Source organism: Aythya marila, assembly GCF_965140915.1.
Source record: "Aythya marila genome assembly, chromosome: 26".
NCBI lineage: Eukaryota > Metazoa > Chordata > Aves > Anseriformes > Anatidae > Aythya > Aythya marila.
In genome coordinates, this window is record NC_139067.1 from 5,203,268 (window position 1) to 5,227,518 (window position 24,251).

General features: G+C 42.5%; 2 protein-coding genes across 11 annotated transcripts in view; both read left to right on the forward strand.

Moving 5' to 3' along the window:
- The window catches only part of AAK1 (AP2 associated kinase 1), an 84,456-nt gene that overhangs the window by 55,376 nt on the left and 4,829 nt on the right, over positions 1 to 24,251 (forward strand). Inside the window, exons 18-20 of one of the 10 annotated variants that reach the window (XM_082779697.1) lie at positions 19,119 to 19,220; positions 20,858 to 20,959; positions 21,742 to 21,852. The exons of 5 other annotated variants lie outside the window; for them this stretch is intronic. In XM_082779697.1, coding sequence (XP_082635823.1) covers positions 19,119 to 19,220; positions 20,858 to 20,959; positions 21,742 to 21,852 — 315 coding nt within the window. Of the gene's footprint in view, positions 1 to 1,830; positions 2,591 to 19,118; positions 19,221 to 20,857; positions 20,960 to 21,741; positions 21,853 to 24,251 lie in introns of those variants that run through there. 4 more of the 10 variants (XM_082779700.1, XM_082779699.1, XM_082779701.1 and 1 more) reach the window with 4 other exon arrangements.
- The window catches only part of LOC309887761 (uncharacterized protein FLJ45252-like), a 37,284-nt gene continuing 16,934 nt past the window's right edge, over positions 3,902 to 24,251 (forward strand). Inside the window, exon 1 of the mRNA XM_082779715.1 lies at positions 3,902 to 3,937. The gene's annotated coding sequence lies outside the window, so the exon portion shown is untranslated. The remainder of the gene's footprint in view (positions 3,938 to 24,251) is intronic.

Genomic DNA, 24,251 nt, shown 5'->3' on the forward strand with positions numbered 1-24,251 from the left:
GTATGCCAGCATCTCCTATTGCATGTTACTAAGCTGCTTTTTTTTTTTTTCTTTGCACAAAAGCAGCAGAATTATGTTTAAACGCTTGCTAAGTATTTGCTTTTTCTCTCAGAAATAAAAATATTCTGAAAAACATTGATTGCAAATCCCATTGCTCTGACAACATTTTACATCTGTGTTTTTTTGACTGTGGATAGCCCTTTTGGAAGTAAAAGCATGAACTTGTACCTCCTGTTTACAAGAGCAGTGTTGTTCAGTAAGGCTTTTAGTACAGGCATAAGTGAGGCTTTTATTTGATATTTTCCCTATTTGCCATACAGAGCCAGCTAGATCAGCTTTGTGTGCTCTAAGCCTGTCACAGCTGATGTCTGGCTGAGAACTCAGCTTCTTTTTTGCCACAAACTTGCTCCCTTTGCTGGCACCTGAGGATGCAGGTGGCATTGCTTGAATGCTGGCTGGAGACCTACCTCCTTGTGCTTTCCTACCTTTCCTCAGTATGCACAGATGGAAAGACAAGCCTTTCTATAACAGATTCCTGAGAAATAAGTAAACAGTGCTTAACACGTGAATAGCCATAGGATCCATCCCCAGACAGCCTAAATATGTTCAAATGGAGAAGAATGTCAGTATTGAGCCATAGGCAACAGACACAGCTTTAAGTATGACTGCTCAGATGTCGTTGGTTCAGCAAGATCACATTTTTGGTTCTGTGGAGTCAGTTAAACACACAGCAAAGACAAACCTTTGACAGCAGGTTCTAGCAGGCAGTGCTGTTTCTGTGGATTGTGGTGTAGGAGATGCACAGAATCCTAGAGGAGGTTGGTTTTAATTTGTTACAGCTAATGGGCTTTTTCAGTAAAAGTGTTCCTAGAGAGGAGGAAATGTAGCACCCTACTGAGGGCAGAAATACCAGCTCTGGGCAATAATAAAGTGGAAGTAGAATGTTTTTCAGTGTATTTCTCCTTCTCTGTTGTGTAATGGCTACAATTCTTAATTTTAACTCATAAGAGGAGGTGGCAAGAGTAAGAGCACAGCAAAACATCTGTTAAAACAAGGAAGACTTAAATATTCATGCTGAAAACATTTTTCCCTTTGCATGTAGGAAAGTGAGCCAAGTCCTTAATAAGCTTATTGCAGGCTTCACTGCTGATTAATCATAACAGAGTATTTGATCAGAATGGTAATTTTTCTGCTTTGTGTCACTACTTAATACTTATCAATACGCATTTAGCTTGTGCAAGCATGGGAGGGTAAATTATGCACCAGGTATTCTGGAGATGTGAAATTAAAGAGTTGTGAAGCTTAACTTTTTTTTTTTTTTTTTTTTAAGATTGTTCTCTGAGTAGTTGGGACTCCACTCTGTGAATAGTCTTGTGTCTATTTTTTGTGTGTAGTTGTTTTGTTTCTTTTGACTTTGTTTCTGATGGTATGGATGGGCTCCAGAAATAGTTAATGAGGTTTGACCCAGAGCATGCGAATGCTTGTTTTAGCATATATTCATTATTAACTGCTGAAACTGAACATGCTGATATGCTTGCTGTCTTGACATCATTATCTGCACCTTTAAGTTATCTCTTAGGATACATGTAGAGCCTTTCCTGATGTTCTTTATCTAGAAACATCTGCTCAGATAAAGTTTTTTGTGTAAGTGAAGGGTGGAGCCAGTGAAATGCCCTCTGAGATATTGCCAAAAATATTTCTTTCCAATTGTTTGAGGTTTTGTTGGGGGGGTGGGGGTGGGGGTTTGCCTTTGCAGTCCCAGAGCAATGGCAATGTTCTTCTCCAGGTACTCTGTGCTATCAGTCCTGGCTTATTCTCTCTTCTCTGCAGGAGCAGAGAGAGATGTGGTGGTGGGTGTGGGTCCTTGGCAGCGCAAGCAAGGAGCAGCTGTCGAGCAGGAGCACCTCGGTGTGAGAGGAGAGAGAGAAAAAGAGCTCAGCTCCTCCCCGCTGCTGGCCAGAGAACAAACCCGCCTGTGCTGCTGGCTGTGCCATGCTGATTCATGTGCAGGCTGAGACTGTGCGAGCAGGGTGCTGCTGGTGGTCTTTCTGTGGTGTTGCCTACCAAAACACCCCTTTCTCTTTAAAATAGGTCATTCTTTGCATGTTTACACAACCATTCACTTTCTGTAACAATTCAATGTCTTAACTACAGCTGAGAGACAAGTGTAGTTAGGTATTTGTTTGAAGAAAAGCAACACGAAGCAGCCTCCACAGTGCTTTTTTGGCCATAACAGAAAGTGAGATAAGAGAAATTCCCTGTCCAGCACAGTTAAATAAACATGCAAATATAGCTGGGGAAGGAAACAGGCCAAGGAAGCATGCCTGTGCCATCTGGGCACGACTGGATATTCGTGCTTTTGATGAGAAGACAAACAGTGTTGCTTATTAAAGAATCATCATCACATTGGATCTTTGAGGCTTTTAAAAAGCACTTTGAGGATTATTTTTGCCTTTTTCTTTTTTTCAAACGCCCATGGACTTGTGTGCATTTTAGAAAAGGATACTTCTCAGAGCTGCAGAAGTACATAACTTGCAGTGCAGCTTCAAAACAAAATGTTTATGTCCACACCCTTGGCCTGTTTCCTAGCCATACCTATCAGAAACGTATGGGCCTGTTGTCCATTCCTGCTAAACATACAGTTGGCTTCAAAAATAGGTGTTTTAAGCAAAACAGGAATATTTATTTTCCTCATTGTCTTCTAATGTAAGACCTTCAGGAACAGGTTCTCTTAAGCTTTTTTTTTCCTCTAGGTTGCAAGCTGGAGGTGAGTTTCAGGCTACTGCAATGGCTGAAGAACTAGAAACGTGTAAAGAATCATGAAATGTTGAGAGAGATTGCTAAAGCTCTCAGTTTCTAGCATTTGGGAGCATGAGTTAGGACTCATGTCACTGACATCTTTGTCAAAACACGCAAGTTCAGCTGCTTTAGTGGGACCAATATTGCCAGTGCAGTAGGGCTCTTGTTTGGCAGAAAATATCTGATGTTTTTAACCAGCAAAATAACCCCCTCTACCCTAAGCCCATAAATTCTGAGAAGGTAATTCTACCAATCTATGTCAGGCTGTTTGCAGTGGCTTTAAAAAAAAAAAAAAAAGTAATCTTGAATTCTAATGAGAAGGTTTGTTCCAAAATGACACATTGACTGGGCTTCAGGTTGCTGCAGGCATGCATGAGCGTGTTGTTGGGTACTAACAATTTGAGTTTACATCTTGTATTTGGAAGTTGCAGAGTAGGTGCTACTCAGCTAGTTTCCTGGTGAATTAATTGCTGTATTATTAACTGACAGTATAGTATGGTGTTTTGATGATTTGGAGTAATAAAGCCAGTGGACCACTGGAACCCCAACTAAATGAGTGTAAATTGTCTCTAGTGTTGTTTCTGTCTGGGTTTTAATTTAATTGGGGCAGGAGGGGACATTTGACAAATACTATAGAACTTGAATATTATTAATTTGAAACAATAAAATTGTTCACTTTTGATCTCTTAAGGAAAAACTGAAATGTCTGACTATTCTCTATGATTTTTACAAAATGATATGTGTCCATAAACATATATATATGTATTTTCAAAGCATGTTACTTATGTTATCTTCTCTTTCTATTTGTGCTATATAAGAAACAATTCCATTTGGCAGAAAATCTATTAGGAAAATGGAAGTTCAGTGCTTTCCCTTGATTAGTCAAAGTTCTCTGTGGCTGAATAATGTGCAAGGCTTCCTTTAATCTTTAATATTTGATTAATCAATAGGCACAAATCTTCCTGAGTTACTAATCTATACCTTCCTTGGTAAGTTGCCCTCCCACTCACAACACAGTTGACTTGGCAGCATTTTTTACAACCTTGTCTTTCTTTCTCAGTTGCCATCCGAAGAAAAGAACTCTGCTGTGTTCTCTATTGAATTGTCTTTCTTTTTGCTATTCCTCTGCAGTACACGAGTGAGTAACGTTCTTACTGTGTGCAGTGCCTGGCTGGTGGACATCTTTTGGCTTTGAGATGTTGCATCTTGATTGTTTGGCATTTTACCCAAGTATGACAGGCTTTTGCCCTCTGTTTCCATTTTAACTTGCAAGTCTCTCGGGAATCTTTGTTCTTTCTAATAGCCTGCTCTAACTAAAAACCTGTTTCCCTCCCCTGTCTCTTGATTATTTTTTTCATCACTGTAGTTCTTCTTAAAAGGCTTTCTGCATATACTTTGCTTAAAGGTATAAAAGTATAGATGCAGCATGCCAACTTAGTCTTTGGCAGTGGTGGTGTTGCAGGTGCAAAGTCTGTGCAAACTGACTAATTGTAAACCTCACAAATTAAATTGTGCATGAATTGGAAAAGAATGAAGAAAAAGATCCGTTTTTTTAATAAATTGTCCAAGGCCTTATTCCTTGATCTATGTGTGGGGTCTGATCTTGCTTTCTTGTCCTGTGATACAAATTCAGAGTTAATTCTGCTGATGCTAAATGGTATTGCATCCTTCTTATATTGGTGCAAATCAGAGGAAAAGTTCTTGTGTTCATTCCCCAAGGAAGTGGTTTGGTTTTCAAGTTCAAGAAGCTACCAATGTCTGCATTTGGGGAAGCCTCTGAGAGCTATTAGTTGTAGGTTATACTCTTGCTTTTCTTTTTCTGCAGTGTGTGTTTTGCTCATTTTGACTGTGCTAGGGAAACAGGCAGTAATTTCTTACTTGGGGGGACTGGGAACCTAAGAATGAAGTGAGACATACTGCAGGCTTTTAGGTGAAAGTGACTAGGCTTCAGCTCTTGGAACAGCTGACAGAGAGCTCTTTTTAATGCCTTCTGCATTCTTTTAAACAGAGATACCTCTTTAAGATTTATTAAAGAATCTTGCTTACACAGCCAGCATCCTTACTAGCTGATGCAAAGCTGTAGCAAACTTGCTGCCATCCTGTCATGAGTGAAAACAGGAAGAAAAAAAAAATAGAAAATTAAGTACAAAAGGTCAGATTGATCCTGTACCTGAATCAAGCTTGCTTTTCTTGTGACCTGGAAAGCTTCTGGCAGACTTTTGGTAGGCTAACTAGGGATGAGGGTGCCTCTGACAGAAAGCCTCATGTGGGTGCACAGTTACCAAATAAATGACATTTCCCAGCTGGAGTTTGATAAAAGCCCTTTTTGAAAGCCCTTCAGGAGCTGTGTAATTTTTTTAAATGGGGTTATATTTTCTTAACTTTGTTTATCCTTGGACTTACTCATATGCTTACATATTAATTGTCTGGATATGCCTATACGAGGCAGGAGGATCTCTGACACTGCAAAATCCTGAATTTAACAGCATGATGACTGGTTCAGAATGTGCTTTGTCCTTTTAAGCTCCAGTGATAGCTCTATACATGCACAAAATTAGTTGCAGTGAATCCTGAAACTGCAGTATAGAAGAGGCTATTTCTTGATTTCTTGTTATGTTGCTGATTGCTGTATAACTGACCTCCTTTGGCATCGTGACTGTTTCCAAATCACATCCTGTGATTGTGTTCCTGCATGTTCTGGGAGTCACACGAAACTGGTACTGCAGTGACAAAACATCTCTTGGTTTTACAGCAGTAGAAAATCTGTGCTAAGGGGATGGCAGATGGGAGAGGATGTTCTTCAGGTTGTACATGGACCCAAGACTGTATCATTCATCCTTTCTACAAATGGCAGATACGCATAGCATGCTGTTCGCTTTATTGGTGGAATCTGTTCAGCAATTTATGATCGTTTCATATATGCATGACTTGGAACTGTGCATTTGTACAGATAATAGAAAGGAGATCACTAATCCCCATTTTTCCTTCTTGCGCTGCTGAATTTCTTACTCAAATTACTTAGCACTGTTGGCTTCTGTCCATCTCAACCATTACTTCACTTGAAGATGAAGCAGCTTTTCTCTTTTCTCTATTAAACTTCTGCTAGATAATTCCTTTGGTAGCAGGATCCCCAGTTCTGTTCAGTATCATGTGAGAGCCTAGTTTTTCTCTCAAGAGCTGTATATAATTAAACTGAAGCTGCCTAATTTGTATGCAGAGGGAAACAGTCTAGTGTGCAGAATATACCTGCCTTAAGTTACTGCTTTTATCGTTGGAGCTTTTGTAGGGCAGAGGCTTAAGAGTGGAATTTATATGTCACTGCAAAGGCATGTGGTGTTCTTGGACTTAGGAATGTCTGATGTGGATTCTGAAAAACTTCATTTAGTTTACGTGTCTTTTTGAATAAGTGTGCTGTGCTAAAGAGACCAAACCTAACAACTGTAGAGAAGGTATTCCTATTACCTAATGCAGAACCATGGTTTTCCCTGGGCCATCACTAACTATCCGTTAACTTCTAGTTAAATGTCATTTTTCCACTGCTTCAAGTGACTTTGCTGTTCCTCTATTCTGTCTTAACCCTATGGATTGGTACAAGATGATAGACTAAACAGAAACCCAGGAAACAAACCACTAAACCTCAAAATAGGCAGAAGTATATGATTTTTTTTGTTATTTTGGCTATCTCCCTTCCCATTCATCCTGATGCCTTTTGTTTTTGTTGAACCTCTCACCCTTACTCAAGAGGGATAAAGTTTCTTTTAATCATGCACTAAGAGGTCAAGTAACTACCTGTAGAAGTGTTGTCAGATTAGAACCAACAATGAAGGAAATGAGAAAAAGACAACTAACAGAACAAGACAAAGAACCACTGTCAGCCTAAAGCTTTGCATAAAGTTGGCTGAGTCCAGGGCCTAGAAGGGAGAAGAATAACATGTTTATTCTTGTAATTTCTACTTGTTTAAACAATGTCTGAGCTCAATATGTTATTGCCTATGTATCTGACCAAGAGACAGTTTCAATCTGCACTATTGGGGAAAAGAAGGAAACTGTATTTGGAAAGGTAAGATTGAAGGAGGGAGACTTGAAGGAGCAAGACATTTGGAAATGGGATCATAAAAGGAATGATTTCGGGCAGAGTATATGTGGTTTTGAAGACGCAGCTTTTCAGGGCATTTGCATCAACCTGAGCATTTGGAAACAGGCCTTCTGTAAGAGTCTGCTGCTAAAGGGAGTATCATAGGCCTAAATTTCTAAAATGTAAGTACATTTGCTCCATACCTACGTATCACTTCATAGCCTAGAAACTGTGAGAAACACTCCGTAGCCAATAACTTAGGCTCAGGCGAGGATCTCAGTGAAGTAGTAATTTATTCGCGATTGCAATGGCGGGTGCCCCACAAGCAGGAGAGAGCGCATCTACTAGTTCCAAAACACAGTTTATATACCTTTTTATGGCAGGACCCTCCCCTGTTTCCCCACTGAGTGGGTAATCCAGATTCACAATCTATCTGATGCTTCACAAACAATGCATGGCCTTCAGTCGCCGGCCTGCTAAATTTCAAATTTCTTTTGACATTTTTACTGCTTGAAGTGGTAATGTTTCTTCACTTATCTGACTTGACTTGACACCGTGATTTTCACCTAATTGTCCTAAGGAGTCTGATTGTCTGCATTTTACAAGGTTGCCTGCTAAACTTTTCTTATCACTGTAAGCATATCTCAGTACCACATTCCCTCCTTCTAAACAATGTAACTCTGCAAAAACAACATTTCTATTCCCACAATTCCCCCCTTTTCTTTTTTTTTTATAAACTGTTGATTTTTGCAAAAACTCTTTTTATTTTTATTTATTTATTTATTTTAAGTGTAATTTGGTAAATATCTTCCTGTTCTTCACTTTCTTTGCTCTCCATTTCCTCTAGTATCATTTTATCTGAGTAGGGTGGTGGATCTATGGTCATTTGTTTCAATAATGTGGTTTCAATTAACCGCTGGACAAGTCCCCTTACACAGGGGATAACGCAACAGCCAATAGCTGTCAAAACTCCTGCTACTATAATCAAGGATGTAAATATGGACATTACCATCCCTTTCCATTTACCAAACCAAGATTTCAACCATCCTGTGATGGAAGTGTCTGCTCCCGAATTTTCTGCTAATTCATTGGCAAGGGTGGTAAGCCCTTGCAATGCTCTTGTTACTGTGCCATCCGGGGCAGTATTGTTACGGATAAAAGTACAGTGGTTGCCCAGCATCACGCATACACCACCCTTCTCCACAAGCATCATATCTAATGCTATCCTGTTTTCCCAAGCCATTTTGCTGATGGCATCTAGTTGTTCAGCGATTCCTCTCATCGCATCCTTGGTATAATTGATGAATCTCTGCTGATTATAATAGAAATAATTAATCCAATCCACATTTTTATTGATTGTTACCCACCAGAACAGTAACTCAAACCCTGCAGCAATTTAATTTCTGGCTTTATATTCATCCCGAACTCCTCTAAGTACCCCAACAGAATCTATGTATACTCTATCATCAAATGATATTCCTAAGCCTCCTTTACTTCTTCTGGGTATTTGTGATGTTTCTCTTTCAAATGCCAGGGTGAAGGGTATAGCTGATTGAACAAGTGCACAAGTGCCTTCCCAATTAGATGGTAGGGTGGACCGTAAGATCTTCCCTCCACCGTACCACCAGAGATCTGCCCTGGGGATCTCTAGTCTTGAGCAGTTTCCCATCAAGTCCTTGGTAGCACAAGGCAAATTCTCCCAGATGCCAGGTAGCACTCACACCCTGCCGTGAGAGGCAAGCTGTATGGTTACCTATAGCTGTAGAGAATGCAGGGGGAACTGTGATATTGTTATCATGCAAGAAACAGCAAAGAGAGACTTACAGGCCTCATTTCCCCAGGCAGTCTTTTCTTGGTACAATGCAATCATACAGCGCATCCCTTGGGAGTCTTTGGTCCACCCCCATGGGAAGGGCACTATCTGGGCAATCGGTCATCCCGAGGCACAAGCATAGCAGTAGCTACGGTTGAGACTCTGGACAGTATATTTGACCCATTCTATCCAGGCATTCACATCCCCATACCCTGTTTGAATCTCAAATGTTTGAACTGCCACATTTCAGAGGGCCTCCTGTTTACTCTCCTGTTTTCTCCTTGAGTTTCTCCCTTTCTCTGATGGCAATAGAGGATTGTTTCCATACAGCTATTCTCAATCTGGCTGTTGGGTCTCTTCCAGTTATTTGTTCTTTCTGCTCAATTGTCATTGGGCATTTAAATCTCCACAAGCTAACACCTCACAAGCATCAAACGTGACGGCTTGTGGTACATAACCCCCTGTCACAGTCACCCATATTTTGATGGGGTATCCCGTTTTTGCTATTATCTGGTCATGCCTTTTCCAAGTTACCAATTGACCGAGGCCTTCTCTGAGGCCTAGAATCACTAAAAACAAAATTAGTAATCAATTTTTCCCTGTCATTATTTTTAAACCTTAGGTTTCCAAATAATTATCGATACAAAAATAAGATGTACACTACTACTATAACAACCCCCCCTTGGGAGCACTGCAGTTCGCTATAGGTCTGTCCTTTCTCTCAATCACAAGTCACACTCGTTAGTTACCTGTGAAAATAAAAGGTTAGTTTACAATTGTAAGCTCTTATCCTGCTCAGAGTCCACTATGAGATTTTTTCTCTTCAATTTCAACTTCCAACAAGTCTTTTGTAGGAACAGCTTCCCACGTACTAGCGTCGACAGATGCCTTCACTCGAGTATAGTGAGTCCAACCTTTTTCTGCAGTTCTTACGGCTGTTTCAGCGGTTAGTAATTGTCCTTCCCATTCAGGCCGGAGTTGACTCTTTCCAGGTCTGAATCAGGACCCGGTTTCCTGGGTGATGGTGGTGAATGGGGAATTCCAAAGGTGGGGTTTGAGCCAACAACCCACAGGTCCTGAGAGATGACAAAGAAGAAGACAACCCCAGAATACAGTTCTTAAGGAAACTCTCTTATTTTGAATTGTGGTATCTCATCCCTTCTGCCCAGATAGGGCAATCTGAACAGCATCTCATATGGTGAAATTCCTATATCCTTTCTTGGTGCTGTTTAAACCTGTAGGAGTAAGCATTTTACCCAAGGAAATTGGGTTTCTAACACTAGTTTAGTTAATTGCTTCTTTAATGTCTGATTCATTCGCTCCACCTTCCCAGAAGAGGAGGGGTGCCAGGGGCTGTGAAAATCCCACTCAATCTCTAAGGCCTGCTTTAACCCTTTCAGTAAAGCTTACACCCATCTAGTCACGTGGTCAATTAGGACAAACAAGTAACTCAGTAAAGTTTACCTGTATACTTTGGAAAGGTCAAACCCCTGGCTCCCGTCCCCCTCTAAATGGGTTACAGAACACCTTTTTATTTACCTTTTGACATATGGTACATCCTCTACATATGTGCTTCCCTAAAGTGTATATTCCTACACAGACATACTTTCTTAGCACAATATCACACATTGCTTGCACCTCCCAATGACTCTTTTGATGTAAAACAGTTAATATTTGCCTCATTATCACTTTATTCAGCATTTCTCTCCCATCAGGGAGTATCCGTTTTCCTTCAGACTTCATGGCTCCTGATTCCTTAAAAAAATCATTCTTTTAAAACTTTTTAGTTCTTTCTTAATTTTCAACAATTCCCTGAATCCTCTCTGGATTTATTCTTCATTTTCCCTCAGACATTAGATGCCTTAAATACCTGACTTCTCTTTCTCCATATTGTAACTTTTTTTTTTTTTTTTTTTTTTTTTTTTTTTTTTAATACTCTCAAGCCCTGCTTTCCCAGAAAGTTGAATAGCTTGTTTGTTAGTAGCTTTCTTCACAACTCTTTTCTCCTGTCCTGACAACAGAAAATGATCCACATATTTGTAACATTAATACCTCCTTGGGAGGTTGTAATTGCTCCAAAATCTTTTTTAAAACTTACTCATATAGATAGGTGGCCCTGTAAACCCCCCAAGGTAAAATTGTCCACCTATATTGTTGCTTCCGTCCCCATTTCAGGGTCTTTCCAGTTAGAGGTGAATATACGTTTGCTCTCAGGGCCTGAGAGCACTCCATTAATTACACTGTTATTCCAGTCTAATAATTTACTAGTTGAATGCCCAATTTAATCATCAAATCCCTTCCCAACAAGTTAGTCTCTGCCTTGGATACATACAATAATTGCCCAGTGATCATTTTATCCCCTGGTCTCAGCTTGGTATCCCCCAAAAGTGGCACTGTTATCCCAGCCCCTTCTACCCCCATCACTTTTTAGGGTTTCATTAGTTAATTTAATCCCTGATACTTTACAAGTCAGTAATGACCTAGCTGTTCCCCAGTGTATTGGGTTTGATGGCAAGGTTCGGGGGCTGTGAGTAGGGGGGTGGGAAACTGCAGTGGCAGCCCCCGTGAGAAAAAAAACCCGGAAGCCTCCCCGTGGCAGATAAGGGACAATTTCATCTGGCCCTAAGGGGCCCACTGCTGCCCAGAGCCAAGCCATGAGCAACACAGTCCGTGCCTCTGTGAGAACACATCCACGAAAACAAACAAAGAAACAAACAAAAGCCTGCTGCTCAACAGCAGTTGGGAGAGCGAGAAACCCCCCCGCAGACACCAAAGTCAGTGCAGAAGGAGGGGGAGGAGGCGCTCCAGGCGCTGGAGCCGAAGCCCCCCCTGCGGCCGCTGGAGAGGCCCCTGGTGGAGCAGGCTGTTCCCCCCTCCCCGATGCTTGGGAAACTGAACAAACACCACAGCAAATATGCAAATATACCAAAACTTCTAGACTGTTACTTAGATAACGCCTACATCACCTTTCCCTGCTCATTCAATTTCAAACAGCTCTGTTAAATATTACATGCCACACCTTTAACACCTTCGGCAAGACTTTTAACACTTCCTTTATCTTTCTCCAGCCCGCACTTTTCTAATACCAGCACCAAAGGCTCAGTCAGAGTCCAACTTAATTCCATACCTTTTCCCTCCAAGATACTGAAACAACATATCAATATAGCATATTTCATCCCATTTTCCTTCTTTCCTCCTTCTTCCACTCCAGATATTCCTATTCGAAGTGGCCAGCCTGGCCACACTTAAAACATCTTATCAAAGCCTGTCTCTGCTAGGACTCGGGCCACAATACAGGCAGCCCTCTTTGCCTGCCATTCCTTCATCTCTCTTCCTCTCCTTTCCATCCTGGCCCTGACTCCCCCTGAAGATTTTCTTCATCTTTCTCCAACCCTCTGCCTCACTACCCGCTGCACTGTCAATACCATTAGTTTCGATCTCTTTTTTTTTTTTTTTTTTTTCCTTCTCATCTCCCCTCCAGACACACACCTCCAGGGCCTCCCGCAGGAGGGTCCCCCAGTGACTGTTCACTACATTCCCCCACCTTCTGAAGCATTTTCTGCGTATTTTGCAAGACTTTAATCACACAATGAACTTTCAAGAGCCCTTGGGATACTGGGTCCTCAGGTCTCATCCCCAAGTACTTTCTCATTCTAACCCGAAGTCTCTCATATGATTTCTGTGTTGCACACTATTATTATTCCAGCCAGGATTGGCAAGTGGGTATTTCTGCCCTGCCGGTATTACCCCTGGTCCTGGAGGATGAGCTCTTTCCCATTCTTGTATAGCAGCTCTCCTCCTGATCATTCCCATTTCTTTCCCTGTAAACAAAATACTTATAGACATAATTCCCTCCCCCAAGAGTATAAATCAGGTCGTAGGAACTGGTCTAATTGTTCAGCTAGGCTGTTGGGGTCCTTGAATAAAGACTTCCTCTCCTTCTTAAAAAGTCCTAACCTCTCTGCTGGTAAGGAGGAGGGGGTAGTTCACCTAAGAGGATACACAGTTAGTGTTAGTACTGTTAGTATCAGGGAAGGCAAAATTCTCAACATATCTTCTACCTTGTTCTAATTCTTGCCAGAGCCTAGAGTACAATCCTTCTTTAGGGACAGTGTTAATTACAGTCCCTGTCTCCCTTCCCGGAGTGACTGCTGCTGCCACCAGTTCAATATTAAGATTATAGGGAGCATAACTTGGCTCCTTCTCTGAAAAAGGAATCTTATTGTTTACACATAAATTTAAAGCCTGAATTTTCATCAGACCCGTAGTTTGGCCAAAATACTGCTGTTTCCTTAATTGGTTCTTTTGTCCAGACTGATACACAATATTTAACCCTTTTTTTTTTTTTTTTTTAATTATTTTTCTTTTACAATCCCTCTAATTTTGGGATTATGTTTCCAATTTCTTATCATTCTTCAGGAAGAACTATTAGTAGGCACTCCCCCAGGGATATCTCCCTGTCCCCTGGAACTCATATTTTCCCATTTTTCCTAACCCTCGCCAGTATGTGCTACAGAATTTTCCCTTCTGCAGTGTACCACACACCAACGTACTGAAAAATGGGGGTGTACCGCAAAGCACTTCCCCGTGCAAGCGTTACCGCACACCTATGAGTTTACCAGATTCCCTGGAACTCGTACTTCCCATCTTTCCTAACCCTCGCCGGTATGTGCTACAGAATTTTCCCTTCTGCAGTGTACCACACACCAACGTACTGAAAGATGGGGGTGTACCGCCAAGCACTTCCCCGTGCCAGCGTTACCGCACACCTGAGTTTACCAGATTCCCTGGTGTACTTCCAAGCACTTCCGCGTGCAAGGATTACCGTACACCAGATTCCCCTGGTGTAGTGCCAGCACTTCCCCGTGCAAGGGCTTACCATACACCAGATCACCCGACCCCCAAGGCAATACTTAATATTTCTTACCTTGGTCTGTGCACAGAGTTAGCGGATCGATTCTTAAAAACCCGGAGTGCCTACCTTCTTCCTTTCCCCACTACTTCACGGATCCTGCCTCTTTAACCAGTCTCGGGCCCTCTGTCAGCTTTCCGCAGAACCACCACCGTCGATGCACAGGACCGCTGAAATCAGCGGGGCATGCCTTCCTGCTGCTGCGGCGGTGGGGCTCCCCAGTAGGTGACTGGATCCCGGACGAGCCCCCAAATTGTGAGAAACACTCCGTAGCCAATAACTTAGGCTCAGGCGAGGATCTCAGTGAAGTAGTAATTTATTCGCGATTGCAATGGCGGGTGCCCCACAAGCAGGAGAGAGCGCATCTACTAGTTCCAAAACACAGTTTATATACCTTTTTATGGCAGGACCCTCCCCTGTTTCCCCACTGAGTGGGTAATCCAGATTCACAATCTATCTGATGCTTCACAAACAATGCATGGCCTTCAGTCGCCGGCCTGCTAAATTTCAAATTTCTTTTGACATTTTTACTGCTTGAAGTGGTAATGTTTCTTCACTTATCTGACTTGACTTGACACCGTGATTTTCACCTAATTGTCCTAAGGAGTCTGATTGTCTGCATTTTACAAGGTTGCCTGCTAAACTTTTCTTATCACTGTAAGCATATCTCAGTACCACATTCCCTCCTTCTAAACAATGTAACTCTGCAAAAACAACATTTCTATTCCCACAGAAACTTCATCTTAAAGCAGGAGCTAAACACAATCTGTAATTGCACAACTCTGAGACAGTCCATGTTTTTCCCACAATTGTGTCCTGTGCCTTGCTCTCTGGATTACTTAATGTGAAGTACTCTCTAAGTCAACTGTACTCTGGATGAATACCTGTTACCTTTCAGTTTTCCTTTTGGGAAAAAGACTCGAGCATGTTCCCTGTAATCTTGTCCCCACATTTCTTTTCTGTGTTGTCTTTTCCTAGCATCTTAAAATCAGTTCTTAGAATCATAGAATCATGCAGGTTGGAAAAGACCCCTACAGTCTTCTAGTTCAACCTTTCACCTAGCACTGACAAGCCCACCACTAAGCCATACAAGTTCTACATCTCCACGTTTCTTGAAGACCTCCAGGGATGGTGACTTCAGCCACTGCCCTGGGCAGCCTATTCCAGCACCACCCAACCCTAGCTCCCTCAGCTGTTCCTCATAGGACATGTGTTCCAGATCCTTCACCAGCTTCGTAGCCTTTCTCTGGACATGCTCCAGGGCCTTGATGTACTTCTTGTACTGAGGGGCCCAAAGCTGAACACAGTAATCAAGGTACGGCCTCAACAGAGCTGAATACGTGGGGACAGTCACTTCCCTAGTACTGCTGGCCACACTCTTCCTGATACAGCTTCCTGAAATCAGCTCTGGTGAGGCTGCACCTCAAGTACTGTATTCAGTTTTGGGCCCCTCACTACAGGAAAGACATTGAGGTGTTGAAATGTGTCCAAAGAAGTGTAGTAAAGCTAGTAAAGGGTCTGGAACGCAAGTCCTGTGAGAAGCATCTGAGGGAAATGAGGAAGAAGAGGCTCAGGGGAGACCTGAAAGGAAGCTGTGGGGAGCTGGGAGTTGGACTCTTCTCACAGATAACTAGTGATAGGACTAGAGGGAATGGCCTCAAGTTGCACCAGGGAAGGTTTAGGTTGGAAATTAGGAGACATTTCTTCTCAGAGGGAGCAGTTGTGCATTGGAACGGGTTGCCCAGGAAGTGGTGGAGTCACTGGGGGGTGTTCAAGGAAAGGTTGGATGTGGTGCTTAGCAACATGGTTTAGTGGGTGATGTTGATGTTAGAGGGGTGGTTGGACCAGATGATCTTGGAGGTCTTTTCCAACCTTAATGATTGCATGATTCTGTGAAAAGCCAGGGTGACATTGGCCTTCTTAGTCACCCTAGCACACTGCTGGCTTATGTTCAGCTGGCTATCGACCAGTACCCCCAGGTCCCTTTCCACTGGGAAGCTTTCCAGCCACTCTTCCCCAGCCTGTAGCATTGCATTGGGTTGTTGTCCCCTAAGTGCAGGACCTAGCACTTAACTTTGTTGAATCTCGTAGTATTGTCCTCTGCCCATTAGTCCAGCCTATCCAGATCCTCCTTCAGTCTTCTTACCCTTGAGCAGATCAACGCTGGCACTTAACTTAGTGTTGTCTGTGAGCTTAATGAGGATGCTCTCGATCCCCTTGTCCAGGTGATGAAGATACTGAAGAGAGTTGCCCTCAGTACTGAGCCCTGGGGGACACCACTTGCGACTGGCCTCCAGCTGGATTTAACCCCATTCACCACGACTCTTTGGGCCCGGCCACCCAGTCTCTTTTTAACCCAATGAGGCATACAGCCATCCAAGTCATGAGCAGCCAGTTTCTCCAGGAGAATGCTGTGGGAAAAAGTGTCAAAAGCCTTACTGAAGGTAGACCACAGCCACAGCTTTTTCCCCATCCACTAAGTATATCACCTTGTCACCGAAGATCAGGTTCATCAAACAGGACCTGCCTTTCATAAACCCATGCTCACTGGGCCTCATCACCTGGTTGTCCTGTATGTGTTGCGTGATGGCACTCAAGATAATCTGCTCCATGAGCTTCCGCGGCACTGAGGACAGACTGACAGGGCTGTAGTTCCCCGGGTCCTTCCTCTGGCCCTTCTTGTAGATGGGTGTCACATTTGCTAGCTGCCAGCCGACTGGGACCTCCCCTGACAGCCACGACTGCTGACAAATGATGGAAAGCGGCTTAGCAAGCACTTCCACCAGCTCCCTCAGTACCCTTGGGTGAATCCCATCTGGCCCCATAGACTTGTGTACGTCTAAGTGGTGCAGCAGGACACTAACAATGTACTCTTGGATTATGAGGGCTTTGTTCTGCTCCCTATCCCTATCTACCAGCTCAGGGGGTTGAGTACCCAGAGAACAACTGGTCTTATTATTAAAGATGGAGGCAAAGAAGGCATTAAGTACCTCAGCCTTTTCCTCATCTCTTGTCACTGTTTCCCCACCACCCCTGCCCCATCCAATAAAGGATGAGGATTCTCCTTAGTCTTCCTTTTCTTGTTTATGTGTTTATAAAAACCTTATTTATTGACTTCAACAGCAGTAGCCAGACTGAGCTGAAGTTGGGCTTTGGCCCTTCTGATTTTGACCTTTGCACAGCCTCAAGACATCTTTGTAGACCTACTGAATGGCTTGCCCCTTCTTCCAAAGGTCATAAACCTTCTTTTTCTTCTGAGCTCTAGCCACAGCTCTCTGTTCAGCCAGGATGGTCTTCTTCCATGCTGGCTCATCTTTTGGCATGTGGGGACAGCCTGTTGCTGTGTCTTCTTTCTTGAATTCCATCCTTCCTGGACTCCTTTGCCTTCCAGGACTGCCTCCCAAGGAACTCCACCAAACAGTCTCCTAAACAGGCCAAAGTCTGCCCTTTGGAAGTCTGGGGTGGCAGTCCTGCTACCCCCCCTACTTTTCCAAGAATCAAAAACTCCATTAATTTGTGGTTGCTGTGCCTGAGATGACCTCCAACCTTTGCTTCAGTGTTCTTTTTTGCTTTGTTTGAGCCATCTGACATCTCTGATGGTATCTCCATCACATTTTGTTGCCAATCCCCTGCTTCCTGCCTACTTGTTCCTTTGAGGAAAGAGTCCCTCATCGTGTATGTGAGAAGCCATGGATGATACCACTGCAGTTGGCGGATGTTTTCTTTTGCAAATCCAACCTTAAAAAAAAAAATATATATATATATATTCCTGACAGTGATGGGAAGGTTTCAAGTGCATTCAAGACTAATGTTCCTGTTAGGGTTTCCTTTTTAGCTGACCTTTTTTGGGCTTTTACTTATATAATGGCTGCCTCTTGGGTACCTTTTTAGATTTTCTTACCCCCCTCTGGTTGCTTTAATGTGTTGGCTTGTGAAGTTGTTTGTGGGGAGTAGAATTTGTCCTGTTTTGAATAAGGAGTTCCAAAGCCACTAGGCTGTTTTATTATTTATATAGGGCAATATAAAAGATCAATATTATTATCATGTGCGTAATAGTATAACTTAAGCTGTTCTTTGGCTTTCTCAGTGTGATAAGTCTTTTATGCAGCAGTATTCCAGAGCCTGTTCTTTTGCGCAGTTATAAGCATGTTTTCTTTGGATAATAAATAATACTAGCCTTTGAACTCAAAGCATAAATATAGATGTAAAAATGTTTTAAAGGCATAGCTGTGGTATATGATAGATCGTTCTAATGTTAGATTATAAATGTAGTCATTTTAACAAGTTGAAGTGATCAGATTTGTCCATATGGAGCAAGTTTTATCAGTGCTGCTCTACTGAAGGTGATTAGTTCTGACAAATTCTGAAAATATCCCTTATCTTCTTGTGTGATGAGTAAACCTTTGTGAAGCTAAATAATTAAGCTCAGTATTGAAAACCTGGTTACTTTGATTGCAAAGTCACTCATCCACCAGATTAATAATTGAGATTAATTTTTTTTACACAGGCAATCTAAATTTCTTTGCATGATGGATAATGGAAACCATGGGAGTCATGTAGCTGAGAATGACATACCTGATTTTGAAACCTGATATTTGAAATGAGTAACTAGACAGCTCTTTAACATGAGGGCAGGTTCTGATATCTGGTACTGTAGTGTCTCAGTGTTTTCTGATTTTGCTTGAGATCTTCAGCACTTTAAGTATTCCATTTTTGAGAGTTGTAAACCTGGCTTTAGGTTCTGATCATCTGTCCCTCTTCTCATTAGATAAAGACTAACACAAATGAAGAGCTCCCGACTATATGAGGGTGAGAAGGAATCGGGTTTTTTATTAGGTTTTCAGGGGGCCACCATTGTGCTTCACATAGAAATGAATGAACCGTATGCTATTTTACAGTGGCTTCATAGGGAGAGCAGTGCATAGTGGTTGAGGATGTCCTCACAGAATGGTAGGGGTTAGAAGGGACCTCCAGAGATCATCAGGTCCAACCCCCCTCCCAAAGCAGGTTCCCGAGAGCAGGTTGCCAAGGTAGGTGTCTAGAGGAGCCTTGAACATCTCCAGAGAAGGAGATCCCACAACCTCCCTGGGCAGCCTGTCCCAGTGCTCTGTCACCCTCACCGTGAAGAAATTATTTTGCATGTTGGTGTGGAACTTACAGTGATCCATTTTTTTTGGCCATTGCCCCTTGTCCTGTCCCCACAAACCAAAAAGAGGTTGTCCAAATCCCTCTGTCTCCCACACTTAAGGTATATTTAAGTGTGCCTAGATTGTCTAGCGTATCTCAGCTGTCTAGATGACTGTAGCCAGCTGATGAAAAGCTGACCCTGTCTTGAAATTATTTGATCGTTAGTGAAAAGATGTTCTTTAAGGAGTGGTGTTATTTGCACACAAGATTATTCAGGTATTTTTCAGAGGCTGACATAGTAGGTGATAAGCCACTGAACTGAGTACCAAATTAATGTTTTTGTTGTTGTTGTTTTTCTTTGCATTTCATCCTCCTTTTCCTGCTTAACCCAGAAAAACTGATTGAGGGGCTCAAATCTCCTGAGACTGCGCTTCTGCTCCCTGATATCCTGCCTCTCGCTGACCCCTTCGGTAGCACGTCAGATGCTGTGAATGGTAACAATAAACTCAGGGTACCTCCTTCCCTTTGTCTGACACGGCATGCCTTGTCCTGCATGATAACTCTGCGTGTTTACCCTGTTGGGCTTTGAAAATAGCTGCTGATGTTGGCAAAATGCAATGTGATAGGAAGCTACAGATTATACAGAGACAAATCTGCCTTCTCTGTGAAACCATGAGAATCATGATAATAAGGCATGGTTGGGCCTTGTGTATTCTTCTGGTCATGGGTAGAAGAGAGGTAATTGTTGACTGAAGAAGATGCAAAAAAAAAAATCTCTCAATTTCTTCCAAAGGCTGTGTGTATGACTGTGGCCTTGGCACTCAGCCTGTCTGTCATCGGCCCTCAGCAGGAGGAGGAAGTGAGCGTTTGCTCTGGGGCATATTGTGAGAGTAAACGTGCTGGGCTGTGATGAGCCCAAATGCAACAGGCTCCAAGACAGTGTGAAGGCTTCAGTGTTGTAGAACCATATTTTGACCCACTTGCCAAATAAACTAAAAAGTAATGATTGCAGACTTCAATAACTTGCAATCAGTGGCTCTTTCAGTTTTGGGTCCAAGCCAGGGTTTCTTGGCTGGCTTGTTGCAACCTTGTAGCTTTGAATGCAAAAGTAGGAAATGAGTCACCTAACTGTAAGACTTTTCTTCCTCTTGTAGTTCTGACAGTTGTCTGAATGTTCTTAGATAATGATCCTACAAGTCACAAAGAGACTGACTGCTACGCAAACAAAAATATTCATGGATCTCTTGCGTTGGTCAGCTAGACCATTTCTGATCCTAGCACTGGAATGCAACCTTGTTCTTCAATTTCACTTTTTGACTCGTTACCTTAATTTTGGTCCTTAAGGAAGAGACCCAGACAAGCATTATACCTGGTTGTTGTGACTGTGTTGACAGTCATCCTCTGTCTGTCCCTCTTCCCTTTAAGAATTATACAAAAACAAATCTTTCTGTCCAGCCTTTATAAGCATCTCCATCCATAATGGATGTCAGTGTTCAACAATACTAGGGACTGGTATTTTCAGTAAGATGTTAAGTTCTAAAAATGTATCGCCTCTCACTGGGGACTACAAACTTTGCTTTGCTGAGCACTGCGAAATGAAAAAATAGATCTCACAATCTTGGCTTTTTACAAGCTTAGCTGGGAACATGCTAAGGGCTCCACAGTGGGTTTGTTAATGATCTGTTGTTACTTCTATTGCAAGGACACTCCTCAAAGGTCAGTGGGGTTTTTTGTTTGGTTGTTTGGTGGTGTGTTTTTTTTTTTCTGGAAAAGGTCCTCGCAAAAGCCTGCGGTTACTTGCCCAGCCCCAGGTCCTGTGCTTAGCTGCAGGGCAGGCATTAGTAGCCTTCAATTTCAGCCTTTGAATATTTCAATTTGCACACACACACACACCAAAAGAAAACAGAAAAGCTCAAAGCCAGCGAACACTAGTTTCTTAATCTTTTCTAATGGTTAAATTGCTATCAGTCTAACTTCAGCATCTCACTGCCAATGTAGCTGACAGGTGTCAATGAGATCAATGAGTTGCTAAAGGATTCAGACAACTGCCTTCTTAGTTCTAACTTTCGTGGTGTCTTGCAAACTAACCTCTGGATTCTCCTCTGCGCTGGCGTTTTGCACATTTGGAAAGGAAAACCTGACGTAGCTTTTGAGAGTCTCATACCAGGCCTCGAGGCTCCATTGCCCCAACGCCTTGTGTCGCAGACTGAGTCGGTTGCTTCCAACAGAACAGGTTGGTGAGGTGGGAGGGTCTGTGGCATGGCAAGGGTGCATTGCACTGGGATGGGCTGTGTAACCTTGCTATAAAAAATCAGAGTATCTGCATGGACATAAACATCTCTTCTCTCACTGCTTTCCCCACCAATGTAAACTGTGCTTGCTGGTGCGTTTTGATAAGTGGGTGCTGCACGGTTCCTTAAAAGTCAATGCTGTTTGTTGTTTGAACGGTACAGCATTCCTTCAGCCCACTATTACAAACCTTAGGTGCCAGAGTAATGCTCTGATGAATATTTTGAAATCTGGAGCACTTGCAGATTTCTGTTTGTTCTGTAATGGTAATGAGCCATTCATGTTCCTTCCTAATTATGAAGGTGTTGATCTGGCATCTTCTGCTGCAGATGTACTTGATATCTTTTCAGAGGTCTGCTGTGAAACAGCCAGTGCGCTTAGTTTTGCCGGAGTCCCTGCAACTCCTTTCCCTCCATCCCCCCCATCTAATTTAATGTATTGCTTGTATGGGATTTCACTGTTGTATACTCTACTTCAGAGGGCAGTTAGCACCACAGAAACTGTGTTATATATTGATAAAGGTGTTGGAAATCCCTCTGCCCTCACTGCAGAGAAGTGAGAAATATTTTTCACTATAAAAAAGGACAGTTTTTTTTTCTGGCTTTGCATCAATGCTCTCTTTGCACGCTAAATGGACGGGAACAGGAATGTGCGAATATGAGTTTAACAGTGTTTGTGTCCTATTTAATGCTACCTTGCGGCCTTGGGATGTTAACCTGGATTCAGACTCTCTCACTGGGGAAGACTCTCTGCTTGACTGTTCTCTGCTTTCTAACCCTGCTGCTGACCTCTTGGATGAGTTTGCTCCTGTAGCTTTCACAGCTCAACCTCACAAAGGTAAACAGTCCCTCCTGTCTCTAATGTCTAATCAATCCTAGAAGTCGGTCTTCTGACATTAAATGAAGTTAATACCAGTTTACACAAGCAGATGCTATGCTCCATGTCCTAGTGGTGGGTTTGTTTGTTTTTTCCCCCAGGCCATTGCTTTGTTTTTTCCCCAAGCTGGTGAAACTTGTAATGGGAATTGAAGCACTAAGGGAAAAATACAGGTTAATGTATTCAGCCTAATTGTAAATAAAGGCAGGTGATATCTTCCACGAGACAAAATGACATAGTGAGTGTAAAGGATGGGTGTTTTTTTGTATGCAGCCCTTCTTCAGGATGATGTGTGAATACTCTTGTTTTGCCTTTTGCACATAAGATGTAAGATTTGCTTTTATGCTGTATTATTGAATCTGGAAGGGAGCCTGATAATGATCTATACTGGTGTCACATGTTTCTGAATGTTTGTTGTGTTTTTTTTTTGTCTGTCGACATTCATGTCTGTAGCATGTGACTGAGCTCTTTCAGATCTGGAGGCTGATTTCAGTGGTTATCAGGAGAAGGTTCTTGAGTCAAACCAGCAAAAATGAATGAAAGTCTAAGTACAATATCTAATTGAAAAGTGGAGTAGTTTTACAGTAACACAAAACAGCAGAGCTGCAAAGAAGTAGATTGTGATAATTTCTAAGAGTTGCAGATCTGCCCTTTATTTTTTCAGCTTGAGGGGATCTGTGAAAATACAGTGCAGTGGTCTGAGTTCTGTTCTCTCTTCCACTAAAAATCAAGAAGAGAGGACCCTGGGAAGCCGGATCCTGTATCAGATGACTTTTTTTTTTCCCGAGCTGCAGAGCATCCAGCTAAAATTTGGGCCTTCTCACGCGCTGAAGGTGTAGTAGTGGCAGTGGAGTAGTTTGAAGAGCTATCAGCTGAAGTGTGATTTTCATGGTGAATACTTCTGGCTCTGTTCTGGCACATTCCTGCTATGGGCTAAAGCAGTTGTGAACAGTGTGTGCCTCCCTTGAGGACAAGGCAAATGTTAGCAGATTATTTGTATAAGCCAAGCTTGTAGTGAATATTGGGTAGTACACCTCCACCTGAGTGGGAGGGAGGACCAGGACTTTTGTGCTATTTATTGCCTTGCAAAGACCGGCTCAGAGGCTTGAATGCTAACCATTTGGTGCCCCTTGACACTGGGTTTTGCTTAGTTCGTTTGGTAAGTATCCCTATAGCAACACAAAATGATCTGTCCTCAGAGGAATTGCTGTAAAACAGTCTGCAATCAATTTTTACACTTGATGGCACTTCAAAATGAGACTATTTTTCATAGAGCTTTTGAGTTTAAACAAGCAGTTGTTCTAATTGCTGTTTGCTATAATACACTTTCATGCCACTTTATTTTGAGTAAATGGCTTGAAATATATGTCAAGCAATTATTACTTTGTGTCTGGAACATAGCAAAGCCAAAACATTTTTGGTGTGACTTAATGAGAAAACAAATTAACGGACTTCTGCATGACTTCTCCCTGGCTGCCCTGCTGTTCCCTCTGGAATGAGAGGCTCACATCTGACAGGGTCTGTGAGACTTCCATTAGCAGGAGTAGGAGCAGGGAGACGGGGAAGGGGGCAAAATATAAATAAACTCTTCCAAAATTAATTGGTGACTTCTGTTCAAACCCTGCTTTTATAGCTCTGGATGTGGCCATTAACTATACATCTGTCCCATTCTTTTTTTTTGGTTTGTTTATCCAGTCCTGGCTTTGGTGTTGTAAAGCTGATGGGGCAGATAGTGATATCCATAGGTGTAATCAGCCCATGGAACTGCAGTGCTGCAAGTTCTCAGTGGGACCAGGAGGACAAGAAAAAGCAGCTGTGTTTTGAACATGGTTTAATGCTTCAGCCAAGCCATAGCATCCTTTCCTATGTGCTTTACTAGGCTGTGTTGCGTTTTGTGGCTGCTGAGTTTTTGTTCAGCTTTCAGGATTTCTTAACCCGTGTTTGCTGAACATGGCTCTAAGCTGCATGTGTGTGAGAGAAAAGAAGTTTTTTTCCAGTTATAGTGATGTGTAGTTATTAAGGCAAGCTCAAATGCTTTTGTGCATAGATACTTCTTCCACGGAGTTCTGCCCAAACTGGGACACTCGCAGCTTTTCCTCAGGAAAGATGGTCCACAACTGAGCAGCGTTCCTTGACTAGTTTCTTGTATAGCAAATTCTGGGCGTACGAGCAATTGTGATTATAAATGAAGTCAGATGGAAATAGGATGCTTTCAGAGGCTCTCAACAATGTTATGAAGAGCCACAAATAACTCCAGAGACAGTGATGACAGGACGAGACTTTCTGTCAAGACCAAATATATTTGGTTTTGATGCTTTACAGCCTAGTCTTCTATAAAACTTCCTTCCTTTCTTCTTTTT